This window comes from Symphalangus syndactylus, chromosome 11 (genome assembly GCF_028878055.3).
Source record: "Symphalangus syndactylus isolate Jambi chromosome 11, NHGRI_mSymSyn1-v2.1_pri, whole genome shotgun sequence".
In the NCBI taxonomy this organism is placed as follows: Eukaryota; Metazoa; Chordata; class Mammalia; order Primates; family Hylobatidae; genus Symphalangus; species Symphalangus syndactylus.
Genome location: NC_072433.2, coordinates 134,068,217 through 134,086,121, shown reverse-complemented (window position 1 = coordinate 134,086,121; position 17,905 = coordinate 134,068,217). Strand labels below are relative to the sequence as shown.

Here is a 17,905-nt window from a genome sequence, read left to right as displayed (position 1 = left end):
GAGCCCCTCGTTCGTGTTCTGCTCAGTAGCTGAAGGCAGAATCTTCCCAAATGGATCTCCCTGGGTAAAACTGTGTCATTTTCTTCCAGTTTAGGTGAGAAAAGTTCTTTCTATCCACCTAATGATTACAAACTCCTAACCTGCCAAAGGCCCACCCATTCAATACGTGTATTACTGCAAAGGGAATTCAGCTGCTCCTGAAAAGGCAGCCAGGCCAGTTCTGGCTGATAAGGGAGAAGGAAGCAGGAGCACTGGCTGGAAATTCTGCGCTGGGGAAACCCTTGTCCTCCAAGCAGGTAGCGGGCCTGGCAGGGCTCCCGCAAAGGTGAGTGAAGCCAAGACCGGGGACTTCCCGGCACCCGGAAGCCAGCTGAATGAATCCAGGCAAGTGACGCAGAGAACGTCAGCCCTGCTGCTGACAGCTCGGAGAAGGGGCTGAGGGCAGCCCCAGGAGCACAAGCAAGTGCTTCAGGAAGGAAAGAAAGGACGTGAACCTTGCAGAAGGGAAATGAACCAGGTCAGAAACAGGTGGGAAGAGCTGCTCGGCCTGGTTTGGTGAGAGTAGCTGTGTTTGATTTTAAGAAAAACTCATTTAGTACAGAGTTTCCTGAACCCTAGCTGTGAGCCCAGATCAGGCCAGAGAACGTCTGAGCACCTCCCAGTCCCTTCCCGAATGTGAGACTCCTCTGTGAAGCTGAGGGCTCGGGGGCTGGCGATGGCAACCTGCTGCCTGGTGGCCATGCTGGCAGAGGTATCCTCTCCAAGCCTCCTGGTAGCCGTCACCCGCTTTCCTCTGGGGAGGCTGAGCAGACAGGACAGAGGGGCACGGCAGTCGGGAATCTGCCCTCCCATTCCAGGAGTCACTAACGCGCGGGCCACAGCAGAGGAACACACTGACCTTAGGCATGACGGCCCTCTAAGATGTACCCCAAAAGTACATTCTTGTACACAGAAAACATCCCTGAGTTGGAATTACAGACTCCTGACTGGCAAGAGCCCCCGGCTCCTTGGAAGCAGGCAGAATACATGACTAGGGGTTGGGGAAGGGGGTCTGTGGCCAGACACGTGTGCCCATAAGCCACCGAAGTGGACATGCTGATGGACTCATAAACCCAGAGACACACAGCACAGTGACCTTCCACATGGATATCACTGCCTTTCTACGCCTCTGCTTCTAAAACCAAGGATCTGGGTGGCGGGAAAACCCCTATTTTGTGAATCTGGAAAGCAGACTGAGCTGGTTCTGTTTGTAGAAATCAATCTGCAATTTTAGCAACCCTGTAACAATCAATTATGACATGCAGGTAAAAGTGTAGGCTGATACCAAATCCAAAACTCATGTACAGCACCCCCAAATGTAAGTGACCACCCCCAAATGTGGGTAAGCACCAACCTGTGCAGGACTGTGGGACACGCACAGAGGCTGCAACGGGGAGCAGGGCAGACGTTGGTGCCCCAGGACCACCTGCTGAGAGGGCTCCAGATGGGCACTGAGGGCCATGAGGAACAAGAAAGCAGGCTGGCAAGCAGGAGGGGATGGGGAGACTTCCCTGTGCAGAGGAATCTGAGCAAAACCCTGGAGGAGGTGGAGGCAGCCCGTCCAGGCAAAGGGAATGGAGGAGGTGGGGGCAGCCCGTAAAATGCAGAGGGAATGGAGGAGGTGGGGGCAGCCCGTCCAGGCAGAGGGATCGGCTGGGGGTGTGTGCACACACGGAATGTGTGCACGGGGTGCTGGGCCGCACCTTTGCAGTGGGGTCCCAGGGGAGAAGGCAGCCTTAGGCTGAGTCCACACTGAAAATACTGTGTGTGCTGTAGGGGAAGGGCTTCTATCCAAAAGGGCTTGAAAGGCTGAAGGCGGCGGCACGATGTCAAGGTCAATGCCAGTTTCCCCGTTTGGATGACCATATAAACTTCAAAATAACTTAGAGATTACTGTAACATAAAAGGATTAAAAGCATCTGAAATATGTCACTTATTCTGAATGTTCTTTAAAAAGATTACTTTGCCTAACGTTAGGAAAGTATGACAAAATACAGCACATTTAGGGAATTCCACTCATTGTGAGCTGGAGAATGAAAACAGTCAAAACTGGCGCTTGCCACCGGCTAAAGCAGCAGCTACAGCCATGAGTGACCCTGAAACAAAGGCCTGCGAAGTCCTGCCTGACAGCTGACTTTCAGAAAAGAGTAGACGACTTGTGTTCCACTGTACACAAGAGCAGGTGTCGTCCAGCCACACGGACAAGATGATGAGGACAAGGGGCTTGTTTTTGTCCCGTGGTGAAAAGCACATCCTTTCAGAGCCACAGTCACAAGTCCTGATGGCTGCCAGGTCTCTGAGGGGGGAGCATGAGAACTGTGGCCCCTCCAAGTGTGGCCACTGCGTGGCTCCAGCCATGAAGCTGCCCACGCCTGCAGGTCTAGCAGAGTCCAGCATTATTGGAAGGTGCAGGCCCAAGTGTGGATTTCTATGAGAACCAAGTCAAACAACATCGCTGAGTTGGAAGTACAGACTCCTGACTGGGAAGTCCTGCAGGCCACGGCCCTGGAAGGGTCTCGGGGTGTTTCCCAATAAGGAACTGCCTTGAGCCCTCCTTGCATTTCACCCCCACGGGGACGCTGACACAAACCAGCCCTGAGACAGAGCAATGTTCATGCTCTCATTGACCCCCCTGCCCTTTTTTGAGACAGGGTGTCTCTCTGTCACCCAGTCTGGATCAAAGACCTATGTGTAAGAGCTACAACTATAAAACTCTTAGAAGAGAACACGGTGGTAAATCTTTATGACCCTGTATTAGTCAATGGTATCTTACAGGACACCAAAACCATAAGCAACAAAATAGAAAACATTAATTGGAACTGCACATCATAAACCCGATAAGGGACTTGTATCTGGAATATATAAAGAACTCTTACCACTCAATAATAAAAAACAAAAAATGAGCAAAGGATCTGAACAGGCATTTCTCCAAAGAAGATATACACATGGTCGATAAGCACAGAAGAAGATGCTCTCACTATCATCCATCATCAGAGAAATACAAATCTTAACGGCAGGGAGACGTCACACCCACGAAGACGGCTGTCATCAACAAGACGGACCACAGCAAGTGTAGACATGGATGTGGATGGATGGCGCCCTCCTACGCGGCCAGCGGGAATGTAAAAGGTGCAGCTGCTGTGCACAACAGTTTGGGGGTTTCTCAAATAGCTAAACATAGAGTGACCACATGATCTAGCAATTCCACACTGAGGTATATGCCCAAGAAAAATGAAAACCTATGTCCACACAAAAACTTGCACACAAATTCATATTCACAACAGCCAAAAGGTGGAAACAACCCAACGTGCATCAACAGACGAACAGAGAAATGCAATGCGGTATATCCATGGAGGAATAAAGCACTGACCCACGCTACAACGTGGACAAATGTTAAAAACGCTCGAAGTGAGAGGCCAGTTACAAAAGGCCACGTATTGCACACTTCTGTTTCTACAAAATGTTCTGAATAGGCAGATCCCTAGAGACACAAAGCTGCTAAGAGACTGGGAAGTGTGGGGAAAATGGAGAGTGACTGCTAATGGGTACAATGTTTCTTCTTTTTATTTTGAGACAGAATCTTGCCCTATTACCCAGGCTAGAGTGCAGCGGTGCAATCTCGGCTCACTGCAACCTCAACCTTCTGGGCTTAAGCGATCCTCCCGTATTAGCCTCCCGAGTAGCTGGGACCACAGTGGTGCACTACCACGCCCTGCTAATATTTTGTATTTTTTTTGTAGAGACGGGATTTTGCCATGTAGCCCAGGCTGATGTCAACTCCTGAGCTCAAGCAATCTGTCCACCCTGGCCGCCCAAAGTGCTGCGATTACAAGAGAGAGCCACCGTGCCCAGCCTAGATTTTTTTAAAACAATTTTTAATTTTTTTTTTTTTTTTTTTTTTTTGATACAGGGTCTCACTCTGTCATCCAGGCTGGAGTGTAGCCGTGCAATTGTGGCTCATGGCAGCCTCCAACACCTGGGCGATCCTGTAATCCTCCTGCCTTGACCTCCCGAGTAGCTGGGACCACAGGCTCATGCCACCTCGCCCAGCTAATTTTCATTTTTTTTTTTTTTTTTTTTAATAGGGATGGAGTCTTGCTTTGCTACCCAGGCTGGTCTCAAACTCCTGGCTTCAAGCAATCCACCTGCCTCAGCCTCCCAAAGTGCAGGGTGCAAGTGTGAGCCACCACAAGGTTTCACTTTAGGAGGCAAAAGTGCTCTCATGTTGATTGCAATGACGGCTGCACAACTCTGTGAATATTCTAGAAACCACTGATTGTACACTTTAAATGGGTATGTTGCACGGTACACTAATTATATTTCAATAAAGTTGTAAAAAACACCCACCAAAAACATCATCCAGTACTCTAATGCCCACTGAGGCCCATCCATTCTGCTCTAATAGTCAAGTATATCTGAGGGAAAAAAGGGCGGTTGTGAGCCCCAGCGCCTGCCTGTCTCATGGGTCTCGGCTGTGCCCGCAGCAGCTGGCAGCACGGATCATTCTGCAACCAAAACACCCACTCCGCCAAGGAAAAACAGCAGCCCGCCCGGCCCTCCCCTGCATGCTGGCTGCTAGAGTGCCTTACCCTGACCAGCAACACGGACGCCCCACAGCACCTGAGCCCAGTCCCAAGCTCTGGGGGCCAGGCATGCTTTGGAATTCAGAACTGTCCTGAGAACAGTAACATGCTGCCCAGGGTGTGAGTTACACACCGTGCATGGTATACAACGGCAGCACCTATGAAAACACACCAATGTTTGCACGTGGACTGTAAGCATTTTCACATCAGTGAGGTCTTCTAGAATGAGAACAGCCTCCCAGGAGCTCAGGGCAGATGTCACGGCCTTGGGAGTTTCACAGAAAGGCCCTGCGTCAGAGAGCTCTGGGTTTGGAACCATGGGCTTGGGCCGTGGGCCTGCACCGGTCCCCTGGGCTCCAGAGCGGGGGGCAGCAAAGCGGAAGCGCAGGCCGAGGGGACTAGGTACAGAGCTGCATGCCGGACCTCCCCCACGCCCCTGGGCTTCGGGAAGCAGGGTCTACCTTGGTGGCTGCGGGGAGCGGGGCTTGGGCTTCCCCTTCTCCTTCTCCCGCTCCTTCTCCCGGTCGCGGTCACGGTGCTGCCGGTCCTTCTCGTCCCGCTTGGCGCGCTCGCGCTCCCACTCCTCCTTCCTCCGCTGCCGCTCCTTGTCGCGCTCGCGCTCCCGCTCTCGCTCGCGCTCCCTCTGCCGGCGCTCCCGCTCTCGGTCCCGCTCCCGCTCCCGCTCGCGCTCGCGCTGTCTGTTCTCTCTCTCTCGCTCCCGCTCCCTTTCCTTTGTTAAAAAGCCAAACACATGGGGACACCGTGCGTTATTTGGGTGACAGAGGCACTGAAAGCCTTGGCTCCAACACCACGCGATCTGTCTGTGTCACAAAATCACACCTGTACCCCACAAACCTACACACAAAACACCAAGTGCTCCCAACTATGACTGAACTCTGTGCGGTGGAGTAGAGGAGATGGTAAGAGAGAGGCAGGGTCAGGAGCACCCTCAGGTGGGGATCTCACTCCCAACTCTCTCCTTAAAACACAGTGTTAACAACCGGGTCACATGCCAAATTAGAGCAAACACAAACCAGGAGTGAAATCATCCCAACCGCCAATTCTAGACTAACTCAGGGCAGCAATTCTGCAGTCACAGTAAAGTTACAGACTAACTCAAGGCAGCAATTCTGCAGTCATAGCCCAGTTCTAGACTAACTCAGGGCAGCAATTCTGCAGTCATAGCCCGGTGTCGTTGGCACAGATGGCCTTCCGCCGTGTGGCCTGGACAAGTCCATTCGTCCATCCAGAGACGGGAGTTTGAGGCTTGTCCCGGGTGGGTGCAGCCACAGCAGAGCATATGCCCTGCCTCTGGGGCAGAGTGGGCACCCAAAAGGCTGCTCCTGTTCTTCTAGTACAATCCTCGGATGCCCTTTCCAACTTTTCCTCTGCTCTTACGCATTCATTTGCTCTAATATTCAAGGTTAAAACTGAATAAAGTCCAATCACAACGCACCTGATGGGTTTCAGGCTTGAGGCCTCTGCTGGGGAGATGCAGGGTGCACCCTGAGCCTCCCTGCTGCCCCTCCCTCGGACACAGCAGAGAGGAACGCAGTGGAAAGGGATCCCTGGGGCTTTCTCCCACCTTCCAGGGTACCCTGCCCAGGGGTAAGGAGCAGGACCCTGCAGCCCACCTGCAATGAGGAAGCTGCTTTATGGAGAGATGGGGCACAAGAGGATCGAGCAGGGGGACTTTTCCGGCACGATGGGGCCCTCTTCCCTCTGCAAGCTCACCCTGATGGGCTCCTGAGGAGACAGTTGCACCTGGTCCTCAAAGCTCATGACTGTCCCCGCAGTCACAGAACAGGAACTACACAGCAGCTTCTAACTGACCCTTCCCTGGGGCAACTTTGCCAAATCACCCTAACAGCTAAGATGAGGAACTCACAGTCTGAAGCACATAATTCATCAATACGCTAAACTCTGAGGCTCAGACCAGGGAGATTTCCAGGGAGGAAATCTCAGTATAGACCTGTCTTCCATGAGAGCAGTGAGGTGCAGCAGGCCCGCAGGAACAGACTTAACAAGCTGGCTGAAGTAGAGGAGAACAGGTGCCACATCCTAAATGGGATCACTGAGGGGCGGGGAAGAGTGACATGCCCGAGCAGGGAGACGCAGGCACCCCTGGACACAGGCATCAGTAAGTATACAGGCAAGTCTCATTTTCAAAACCAGGCCGAGCTGGGCACAGTGGCTCACGCCTGTAATCCCAGCACTTTGGAAGGCCGAGATAAGCAGGTCACCTGAGGTCAGGAGTTTGAGACCAGCCTGACCAACATGGCAAAACCCTGTCTCTACTAAAAATACAAAAAATTAGCCAGGTGTGATGGTGGGCACCTGTAATCCCAGCTACTCAGGAGGCTGAGGCAGCAGAATTGCTTGAATCTGGGAGACAGAGGTTGCAGTGAGGTGAGATCACGCCATTGAACTCCAGCCTGGGCGACAGAGTTAAACTCCGCCTCCAAAACAAACCATGCCGGGCACAGTGGCTCATGTCTTTAATCCCAGCACTCTGGGAGGCCAAGGCAGGTGGACTGCTTGAGCTCAGGAGTTCAAAGCCAGCCTGGACAACATGGTAAAACCCCGTGTCTACAAAAAAAATACACAAAAATTAGCTGGGCATGGTGGTGCATGCGTGTGGTCCCAGCTACTCGGGAGGCTGAGGTTGGAGAATCATTTGAACCTAGGAGGTAGAGGTTGCAGTGGGCCGAGATTGCACCACTGCACTCTAGCCTGGATGACAGAGTGAGACCCTATCTCAAAAAACAAACAAACAAACAAAAACCACACAAAAAAACAAAACCATAGCAAGAACCAGTTTTCAGGCAAGTCTTTGTTCAAATGACCATTAATTTAATCGCTGGCTCTGAATTAGTTCTCCACAATTAATTTGGTTTTGAAATTGGTACATTGTGCTGACTCTATAAGCTCATATAAAGCCCTATTTTTTTTACTATAAATAAAAAGGGATGACTTTATTGAGCAGATCATGAAGTTCATATCTGGATATTTAAGTCATACTTACTCGGTAATTATGATACGGCTCTGTTTCTGTATACTGCACCCTGAAATTCTCATACTGTCCGCCACGCCAAAACCGCTCAATTTCATAGTCATAATAAGGGTCCGCATAAGGCTCGAGTCTGAAAAGGGCCAATGAAAAAGAACTCTCATCACTTAGGAACACTGGCGTAAAAAGACAACATGAAACATTAGGGACAGAAAGTAACAGACCGTGACTCAGTGGGGTTTACTCCAGGAGTGCAAGGTTAGCTCAAGGTTAGGAAATCCATTCACAGACTACATCTAAGAGCAGGCCAAAAGTCAAAGGGTTCTATTCACAGATGACAAAAATGTCTGACAAAAATTCAAAAGCCTTTTTGATAAAAATACTCAAGAAAATAGGAAGTGAGGGTCAGGTGCAGTGGCTCATGCCTGTAATCCCAGCACCGTGGGAGGGGCCGAGGCAGGTGGATCACCTGAGGTCAGGAGTTTGAGACCAGCCTGACCAACATGGAGAAACCCTGTCTCTACTAAAAATACAAAATTAGTTGGGCGTGGTGGCGCATGCCTGTAATCCCAGCTACTCAGGAGGGTGAGGCAGGAGAATCACTTGAACCCAGGAGGCGGAGGTTGCCATGAGCCGAGATTGTGCCATTGCACTCCGGCCTGGGCAACAAGAGTGAAACTCCGTCTCGAAAATTAAATAAGAAAAAAAAAGGCCGGGCGCGGTGGCTCACGCTTGTAATCCCAGCACTTTGGGAGGCCGAGGCGGGCGGATCACGAGGTCAGGAGATCGAGACCACGGTGAAACCCCGTCTCTACTAAAAAAATACAAAAAATTAGCCGGGCGCGGTGGCGGGCGCCTGTAGTCCCAGCTACTCGGAGGCTGAGGCAGGAGAATGGCGTGAACCCGGGAGGCGGAGCTTGCAGTGAGCCGAGATTGCGCCACTGCACTCCAGCCCGGGCGACAGAGCGAGACTCTGTCTCAAAAAAAAAAAAAAAGAAAAAAAAAAATGGGCTGGGCGCGGTGGCTCACGCTTGTAATCCCAGCACTTTGGGAGGCCGAGGCGGGCGGATCACGAGGTCAGGAGATCGAGACCACTGTGAAACCCCGTCTCTACTAAAAATACAAAAAATTAGCCGGGCGTGGTGGCGGGCGCCTGTAGTCCCAGCTACTCGGAGAGGCTGAGGCAGGAGAATGGCGTGAACCCGGGAGGCGGAGCTTGCAGTGAGCCGTGATTGCGCCACTGCACTCCAGCCTGGGCGACAGAGCAAGACTCCGTCTCAAAAAAAAAAAAAAAAAAAAAAGAAAATAGGAAGCAATACTTTAGCATGATAAAAATATACTGACACACTTTGGAACTAAAGTCAGCACCTTACTCACTGGGGAATACGAGGAGCTACCCCAGGAGTCTCCGCAACCACCTGTCCCTGTGTGGAGGCACCCCCTGACTGGACAAGGGGAGCCCACTAGAGGCACAAGAACACGAAAACAACCAGAAAAACGAGCTCAGATTTGCAAAATGATATGACACTATACATGAAAAACCCAGAGACTTGATAAAGCCAATTCAAACAAACAAAAAAGAAGCTTGGAAAGGCAGAGGATAAAAAAATTAACATAGAAATCAGTGTCTTCACAGACGCTGATTATAACCAGTTAGGAGGCAGAGGGGAGAAAACCGCATTTACAAGAGCAAGAAGGAAGAAAAAAATATTTACGAATAAAATATCAATACATTTCACCAGAAATGTGCAGAGCTGATTCCTGAGAGACACAAAGCGTGCGTGAATAAATGGGGAGACGCCTGAGAGACATGAAGCATGTGTGAATAAATGGGGAGACACCTGACATGAAGCGTGCGTGAATAAACAGGGAGACGCCTGAGAGACACGAAGCATGCGTGAATAAATGGGGAGACACCTGAGAGACATGAAGCGTGTGTGAATAAATGGGGAGACGCCTGACATGAAGCGTGCGTGAATAAACAGGGAGACGCCTGAGAGACATGAAGCGTGCGTGAATAAATGGGGAGACGCCTGACATGAAGTGTGCGTGAATAAACAGGGAGACGCCTGAGAGACATGAAGCGTGTGTGAATAAATGGGGAGACGCCTGAGAGATATGAAGCGTGTGTGAATAAACGGGGAGATGCCTGACAAGAAGTGTGTGTCAATAAATGGGGAGACACCTGACAAGAAGTGTGTGAATAAATGGGGAGATGCCTGACATGAAGCGTGTGTGAATAAATGGGGAGAAACCTCTGACACGAAGCGTGCGTGAATAAACGGGGAGATGCCTCTTGCACTGGGACAGGGCAGCTCGGAATCGCCCACAAGTCAGTCCTTCCTACACTGACTGATAAATTTAACACAATCCCAGCAAAAACACCAATGAGATTCTTTACGGAGCCAGACAAGCTGACACCCAAGTTCACGTGAAAAATCGCACCCCAAGAGCAGCCAAGAAAACCCTGGAAATGAAAAGACGCCAGACACGCCCTCTGAGACATTACAACATCCTAAAAAGCCTGTGTAATTAAGCCAGTGCCATCGCAGCACATGAAAACCGGCAGCCAGAAGGAGGAGGCAGGAGGTCCAGACACAGACCCAGGCACGCCCAGAGAGGTGGCATCTCAGGGACAGAGGGGATTCTTCACTGAACAGGGAGGGGACAACTGTCCAGCTGCTGGGAAGGTCAGGCTCTCTTCCCTGCTGTGCACAGGGTGGGGGGGTCTGCTCTAAACTCCTGGCGGGGCCCACAACTCTGCATCTCCTTCCCTGCGGAGCAGAGGAAACAAAGTGTACACTAGCAACAGGAGGTCCCTGGACGCCCCTCCAGGGTATGTCTCAGCCCCAGGCCAACCCTCTGCTTTGGGTAGACTGGGTGGGAACCTGAGGCATCATGGCTTGAGGTGGCTCCAGCGATGGGTGGCTACGAACACCCTCCAGGCCTCCTCAACTCTCCACATGGCCTAGAACTGGCTCTCCCAAAGGACACAGCTTCAGTCCGTTCCCATCAGTTGGACACCGTTCAATCTAATGTGCACACTACTCAAATCACACTGAATTACAACACTCAGGAAACATTTGTAGAGACCGTCATGCTACATAAGAAAGAAGAGGAAGCCTGGACAGCATGCGAGACATCGTCTCTACAAAAAAATACAACACTAGCCAGGTCTGGCGGCGCACGGCTGTGGCCCCCGACTACTCGTAAGGCTGAGGCCGATTGCGGGAGCCCAGGAGGGTGGAAAAGCCTTCCCCAACATGAGCGTGAGGCGTGTGTTCTCTGACAAGAGAGCTGAGCTGGCAAATTTGTTTTTGGGAAACTGGACTTAAGCAAAATGAAAAGGCCTCTTTCCTGCAGGCCTTCTGCAAGTCGTGGGTGAGCAGACAGGAATGAGGCACACAGCACTTCCTCAGCCTGGCTGCCTCGGAACCACCTGCTTCACAGCATGCGTTCGAGAACGTGTCAACACAACATGCCACCAGGAACTGCAACCATGCCGACAACGGACTCCTCAGGACCAACTTGAAAAATTCTGAAACACTCCTGAAATGAATTTGGAAGGTATTTAATTCAATTTAAAAATAAATGCTACTGGGCAGTATCACGGTCTGCACAAACACTTCCCAAACTGTTTTAGGGAACCCAAAATGTTAATGGGCCTTTTGAGAAAAGGGTTCTGTGGTCAAGCAAGGTTGGGCAAAGCTGGCTCACAGCAACTGGGAGGCTCGCGCCTCGTTCTGCAGTCACCACTTAACCAGCCAACACCAACAGTGTCCTGTGCACACACATGGATTCTGCACTCCAGAGGCCCCGCGTCCCCAGAGGTCTGGGCAGTATCAGACTCAGCACTGGCATGTGGAGTGGACGTACTCCTCACTGGAGAGGAGAACCTGAGGTCCTGGCCGAGGGGAACCATTGGACGTGCCCATCAGGGGCAGGTGGTTTCTGCCCACAGCCCTGCCCAGGGAGAGGCATGGCAGGGGAAAAGTTGAGCAGGGTGAGACTCTCCAAAAAAAAAAAAAAAAAAAAAAGTTCTCACATATGTAAGACGTTAAGAAATGAAGTGATGGTCGGGCACGGTGGCTCATGCCTGTAATCCCAGCACTCTGGGAGGCCGAGGCGGGCAGATCACGAGCTCAGGCGATTGAGGCCACTCCTGGCTAACATGGTGAAACCCCGTCTCTACTAAAAAATACAAAAAATTGGCTGGGCATGGTGGCGGGCACCTGTAGTCCCAGCTACTCGGCAGGCTGAGGCAGGAGAATGGCGTCAACCCAGGAGGTGGAGCTTACAGTGAACCAAGATGGCACCACTGCACTTCAGCCTAGGCGACAGAGCGAGACTCCATCTCAAAAAAAAAAAAAAAGGAACAACAATTTTCTTGTCCTTTATTTCCTCAAGACTCTTCTCGAACAGGCCTCATATTCCACTGGTTCTACAATGAAGTGCCTAGAGCTCCATCCTGTAGTAAGCAAAGCATGCCTGCATGAAGGTGCTTCTATGTGACAATTATTTGCAAAACTGAACATCAGGTGGCTAACGTCTATATTCCCAGCAACTTAGGAGGCTCAGGCGCAAGGACTGCCTGAGTCCAGGAGCTGGAGACCAGCCTGAGCAACATAGCAAGACCTCATCTCAAAAACCCAACAGAAAACTCTCAACATTAGGAAATAAAATACCGTGGTATCTTTACAGAATTTATGTCCCTGGAATTACTTAAAATCAATGATTCTCAAACTTTAATATGCATCAGAATTACCTGGAGGGCTTGTTAAAAACAAACCACGGGCCTGGGCTCTCCCTGGAGTTTCAGACTGTCTGGGGTCGGGCTAAGAATCTGACCTCTCACATGCTGCAGGGGGCAGATGCGGCTGAGGTTGAGGCACCACACCAGGAGGTCACAGCTATCAATCCAGGTTGTACTCTCCTCACCTGTGCAGCAGGGACATGGCCCTGACCTCAGCCTGCTGTGACCCAAAACAGGTCAGGAGCACCGGATGAGAAGCCTGTCATGCAGCGGATTGTAACACGTGAGTGCTGCTGGCTTGGCCTCTTCTGTGCCATTAAGGCCCTGGAGCCTGACTGCCAAGTGGGCTGCCAGCCACCCTCCTGCACTCCCTACAAACTGCGGCCTGCTTTGCCAGCCGTTCCAGGTGAGGCCCAGCCTGCAGCAGGCACAGGTAGGACTGAGAAGGCTGGGTGACAAGGGGACCCACTCCTGCCAACAGCACGCACCAAGACACCTGCACTTGCAGTGCAGCTCCTTCCTTCCCTCCGGGTCTCAGCAGCCCAGCTGCACTGGCTCCCTCCACTCACTGTTTTCCTCTGCAGCCACCTACCTGGTGGACCCACCTTTCCCTTAGATGTTCTTTGTGACAATAATAGGGGGGTCTCCACCCTCCTGGCAGAACCCTGACTGACAGTTCTTCCCACTGTGTCTATCAGAAACAGCCAGGGCACCTCGCCACTGTGACACATGCACCCTGACCCTGTTCCCAGAGATCCTGACTCACCAGGTCTCGGGGGGAGGCCTGGCACAAAAGGCCTCAGGTTAACTGTAACATACACAGAGGCTACTCTATAAAAACAAACAAAATACAAACATACAGAAAAACCTGGCTCTCAGACACCAGTGAAAACCTCTCAGCCCTGACTGCCAAGGCTTTAACATTTGGGGGTCCTGCAGTGTTCCTGGGAGAGAAGCTAGGGAGCCAGGAGCCAGCTTCTGTCACCTGGTGCCAGGATGGGAGACACCTGTTTCCGTAACCAACACTGATAGGCAGAACACACACAGAGGGCACTCCAAAAACCTCAGAGACCTGCTGACCCACTTCCAAGCAGGCAGTTTTCTGGTCCCTGCTCCGCCCAGGGAAACTGGAAATAAGAGTGTCAAGGATCACACCTAGGTTCTAAAATCCATCCTTCCCCACACATATTTATAGAGACCTCTGTGCGCACGAGCTCTGGGGAAGGAAAGAAGATATCCACATCTAACAAAAAAACACGAAGGCCTCCAGAGCTTCAGGAGACACCCCCGACGATCCTGCAGAGTTCTGACTCAAATGCTCCTTTCTGTGATCTGAGACTCCACAAGAAATTTAATTAGAAAACGTACACGTTAACCAAGTCTTTAAATACCTATCCCTTCAACCTCTAAGCTCTCACCTGCTGGGGCAGGTGTGGGCCACTGGGGCTTCCTCCCCCAACTTCCGCAGGCAGAAAGCCCAGGGGAGCCTGCTCGCAGCAAGAAGGCCTTGAGAAGGGACTTGCAGGGCCAAGTCAACAGGACTGAATCCTGGAGTGCAAGCACTGCACGCCTTCCTTTTCTGTGCACTGTTTATTGTCACTCCAGATAGAAATCATAGTGATTATGATTCCCTAATAGCAACCAGAAATGTACAGGGCTGCTAAAGCCTCAGCATAATGGAGCGCCAATTCAGATGTGACCAAATTATAGTCCAGTTCCCCGCCCTGAACCTCACCGTGCCATCCACAGGCAGAGGAAGACAGCACTTTGTATGCCACGCAATCCCCCAAGATTTGACTTCCACCCTTCAACCCAGGCACTTCTTCTTTAACACAGGATTTTTAAACACCAGGCATAAATGGGCTGGGTGCAGTGGTTCACGTCTGTAATCCCAGCACTCTGAGAGGCAGGGGTGGGTGGATCACTTGAGGTCAGGAGTTCGAGACCATCCTGGCCAACATGGTGAAACCTAGCTCCACTAAAAATACAAAAATGAGTTGGGTGTGGTAGCACACACCTGTAGTCCCAGCTACTCAGGAGGCTGAAGCAGGAGAATCACTTCAACCCAGGGAGGTGGAGGTTGCAGTGAGCCAAGATTATGCCACTGCACTCCAGCACTCCAGCTTGGGCGACAGAACAAGACTCTGTCTCAGGAAAAAAAAAGACCAGCCATCAAGGCCCTGAGGAGAAGGAGAGAAGGCAGAACAGCCTTGACAGAGGAGGCCGCAGCTGTTGTGCTCCTGGCTTGTGGCAACCTCCACACACTTCCTGGCTCCTGGGTAATGTGGGCGGTGTGAGGCGCCAGAAACACAGGCTTGTGGGGCCCTAGAGGCCTCGAGGACGGCTGCAAAAACTCTCAGAGTTCAGGAACCACAGCGCTGTGAGCGCTGCCAGTCAAGGCCCACAGCATAGAGCCGTAGCGCTTCCTTTCTAGACGCACAAAACCGAGATGAGCTCTGAGAACCGTGCCTGAATGCTCTCAGGAACGTCACTGCGACTCCAGTGAATGGGGCTGGGCCTCAGCCGAGCGGACCCTGGGGCCCTGCACATGGCTGCTCTCTCCGGAGCGTGGCCACACGCAGGCAGGAAACAGAGGGGCAGGCAGGGCCGTTCCTTACACTGTGTCTCTGACATCTCTCGGGATCCGAGAATTCCAATCTCGAAAAACTTCATTTTCTTTGTCAAATTCCCGTTCGTCTTCGCCAATGGTCACCGTAAACCTTTTCTCTTCAAAATCAGGCTCCTGTTCTTTTCGGATAGTTGCTTTTTTTAAAACCTACCATTGTAAGAAGAAAGAAGTCAACATGGAGCAGAATACCGGGTGTCGCTGTTAGGAAACACAGAGGGAGCCGTCCCACCCGACCGCAGCAGCCCCGCAGGAGCAGAAGCTGCATGCTACAAGTGCTTGAGGGGTGAGGGGCGGACACAGCACAGGCGTCTTTCTGGGGAGGGCAGTCTGTGCCCGTCTCTGTACAAACAGCTGCCCCCGGCCTCCGTGTGCCCACAGGAGGTGCTCATCACTTCCTTCAACTACCCCTGGAACTGAATCCAGGGTTCAGTCACTCAGTGACAAGCAGCAGGTGGAGTGGCTGGAGTCTCAGAGGGAAGGAGGTGACATGCCGAGGGAGTGAGGAGGAACATCTTGTCCATCATTTCCCAGCAGAGGCTGACCAGGAAAATGAGGAAGCAGGGCTGGGTGCCGGCAGAGTGGTCCCCAGAGCTTAAGCTCACACACTGGGGCCAACGTGGGCCTAGAGGGAGGAAGTATGCAGTGACGGGGCCAGAAAGCTCCAAGTTTTCTCCAGGAAGATCAGACACTGAGTCTCAGGGGCGTAGGGCGCAGATCCCGGGGGTGCGGCTCGGGCAGCCTCGCCAGGCTTTCTATGAGTGGCTGGAGACTGCACCCTGCGATCCTGGGCAGTGCCAGCTGGGGTGTGGCCCAGTGCTGATCCAGCCCCATGAAGACAGTGGGTATGCCCCGGACTGAACTCCCTGGCCTACTGGGCTGCTGCCTGAGACGGTTAGATATAACTCTCCATCCTTCTGGGACTGGTGGCACATGCCTATAATCCCAGCTACTTGGGAGGTCGAGGCAGGAGAATCACATGAACCTGGGAGGCAGGGGCCGCAGTGAGTCGAGATTGGGCCATTGCACTCCAGCCTGGGCAACAAGAGTGAAACTCTGTCTCAAAAAAATAAATAAATAAAATATAAAGAAAGCCACCACAGAAACAGACCCCTAACTTCAGAGCTTTCTGGGGCTTTCCGTGGCTGTCTCTGGACCGAGGAAATCCCAGTTTTGTCAAGAACCGCTCCTGTAATAGCATCTTTCTTGTCAGGATTTCTACTGAATTCTGTTACCTCCTTTGCGTGCCGGAGTCCTCGTTCCCAGGCACTCTCTGTTGGGGGCTCTGGAGGGGGTGGAGGCAAAATTTCATCAACTACCGGCCCACCCTATTGAAAAATGAGAAGGGAGAAGGTGAGAAAGTAAAACTTTCAAGTGTACAGAGAAACCAGACAGTAAAAACAACTACAACACAAGCCGGCCGCGTTGGCCGCTCTCCTTCCACCAAGCCTCACTCCGTCCTCGGAAAGCCGAGGCCTGCTTCCACTCGGGGGTACTGAGCCTGCGCTAAGGCACAGTGACTTGTCTTAAGCTTGAGATTCAGGCAGAGCTCAGCTGGCTGATGTGCTAACAATGAGAGAAGAGGCATCACGCACCCAAGGGTTGGCGGGCATCAGCGGGTGAGGTCCGAGAGGCGGGGCGCCATTAGGCGGGAAGGGGTCGGCTTTGGTGATTAGGGAGTAGTTCCCCTTGTCGTTCACTCCAGGGTGTATAAACCTACAATTCATTCCCCAGGTACAGTTCCCTATGGAAACAAAAGTGAGATCAGAAAGGGTCCACAAGAGCCTAATTGCACAAGGGCAGCTGCTGGGGTGGGGGGTGGGAGGGGGCAGAGGCCATGTTTACCCAGGCCTGATGGCAAGCCAAACAGTAGTGGGGACTGAACGGGGAGGTGGGTGGGATGAGCCTGGAGAGGCTGAGCCAGACAGCTGCACCTGCCCAGGCACGGCAGTTCCCCAGAGGCTGCCAGGCACCCGTGGCACCTCGGTCAGAGGAAACAGCTTGTTTCAAAGTCACTTTGTGGAGAGTTCATGCATATCCACTGTCTGAGTATTAATCTTCCCCTTAAACCAGGAAAGCCCCAGAGCTTTGCTTCCAGCCCTGGCCCAGGCTCATCTAGGTACAACTGGATGTTAATTGCATTTGTGCTGAAACAGACACGAGAAGCATTAACAACGATGAGAAGCCTGCAGGAGTGCTCAGGATTCCCTTGGCCACCTCTGTACCCCTGCACTTCTCTCACAGAGAAAACTCTCACAGAGCATTTCAAGATATTTCTGAAACTTAAACAGGGCTTTTACACTTTGCTCATAAACAACAATCACAAACCTTCATCTTCAACAGAACATCCGGGTTAGTAAAGGAAACCTCGATTTTAAGTGCAGAATATAAGACATCTAAGTGTCTGACTCAATTACTGAGTGAATCACTTTTTAAAAATGTACTTTCTTTAGTAGATAATATGTATACACTGTTTAAAACCAAATATGGCATATGGTATCTAAGTAGTTTTAAAATTTTTTTCAATGGGTTAACATATAGATTCCAAATCATTTAAAATTTTAACCTTAAACATCATGAACACTTAAGCTTGCATTAAAACCAACTCAATACAACATAATAATATAAATCCAAATTAAACATGAAAGAAAACTTAAAACTGCTTCTCTGGAAATGCAAAAATGACAAAGTAATTTTTAAAATTTCTAAAAGCGTTTCAGAGATCACATATAAGTCAAAAGAGGTTGGGAGGCCAGGCGCGGTGGCTCACGCCTGTAATCCCAGCACTTTGGGAGGCTGAGGCAGGTGGAACACAAGGTCAGGAGATCGAGACCATCCTGGCTAACACGGAGAAACCCCGTCTCTACTAAAAAATACAAAAAATTAGCCGGGCG

At 51.4% G+C, this 17,905-nt stretch overlaps 1 protein-coding gene across 4 annotated transcripts in view; it reads right to left on the bottom strand.

Moving 5' to 3' along the window:
- The window catches only part of ZC3H18 (zinc finger CCCH-type containing 18), a 62,607-nt gene that overhangs the window by 17,895 nt on the left and 26,807 nt on the right, over window positions 1-17,905 (bottom strand). For 3 of the 4 annotated variants that reach the window (XM_063612526.1, XM_055232779.2, XM_055232777.2), the window contains 5 exons: window positions 16,607-16,755; window positions 16,247-16,339; window positions 15,004-15,161; window positions 7,648-7,765; window positions 5,084-5,352 (listed from right to left, as the gene is read on the bottom strand). In XM_063612526.1, coding sequence (XP_063468596.1) covers window positions 5,084-5,352; window positions 7,648-7,765; window positions 15,004-15,161; window positions 16,247-16,339; window positions 16,607-16,755 — 787 coding nt within the window. The remainder of the gene's footprint in view (window positions 1-5,083; window positions 5,353-7,647; window positions 7,766-15,003; window positions 15,162-16,246; window positions 16,340-16,606; window positions 16,756-17,905) is intronic. The other variant, XM_063612527.1, reaches the window with a different exon arrangement.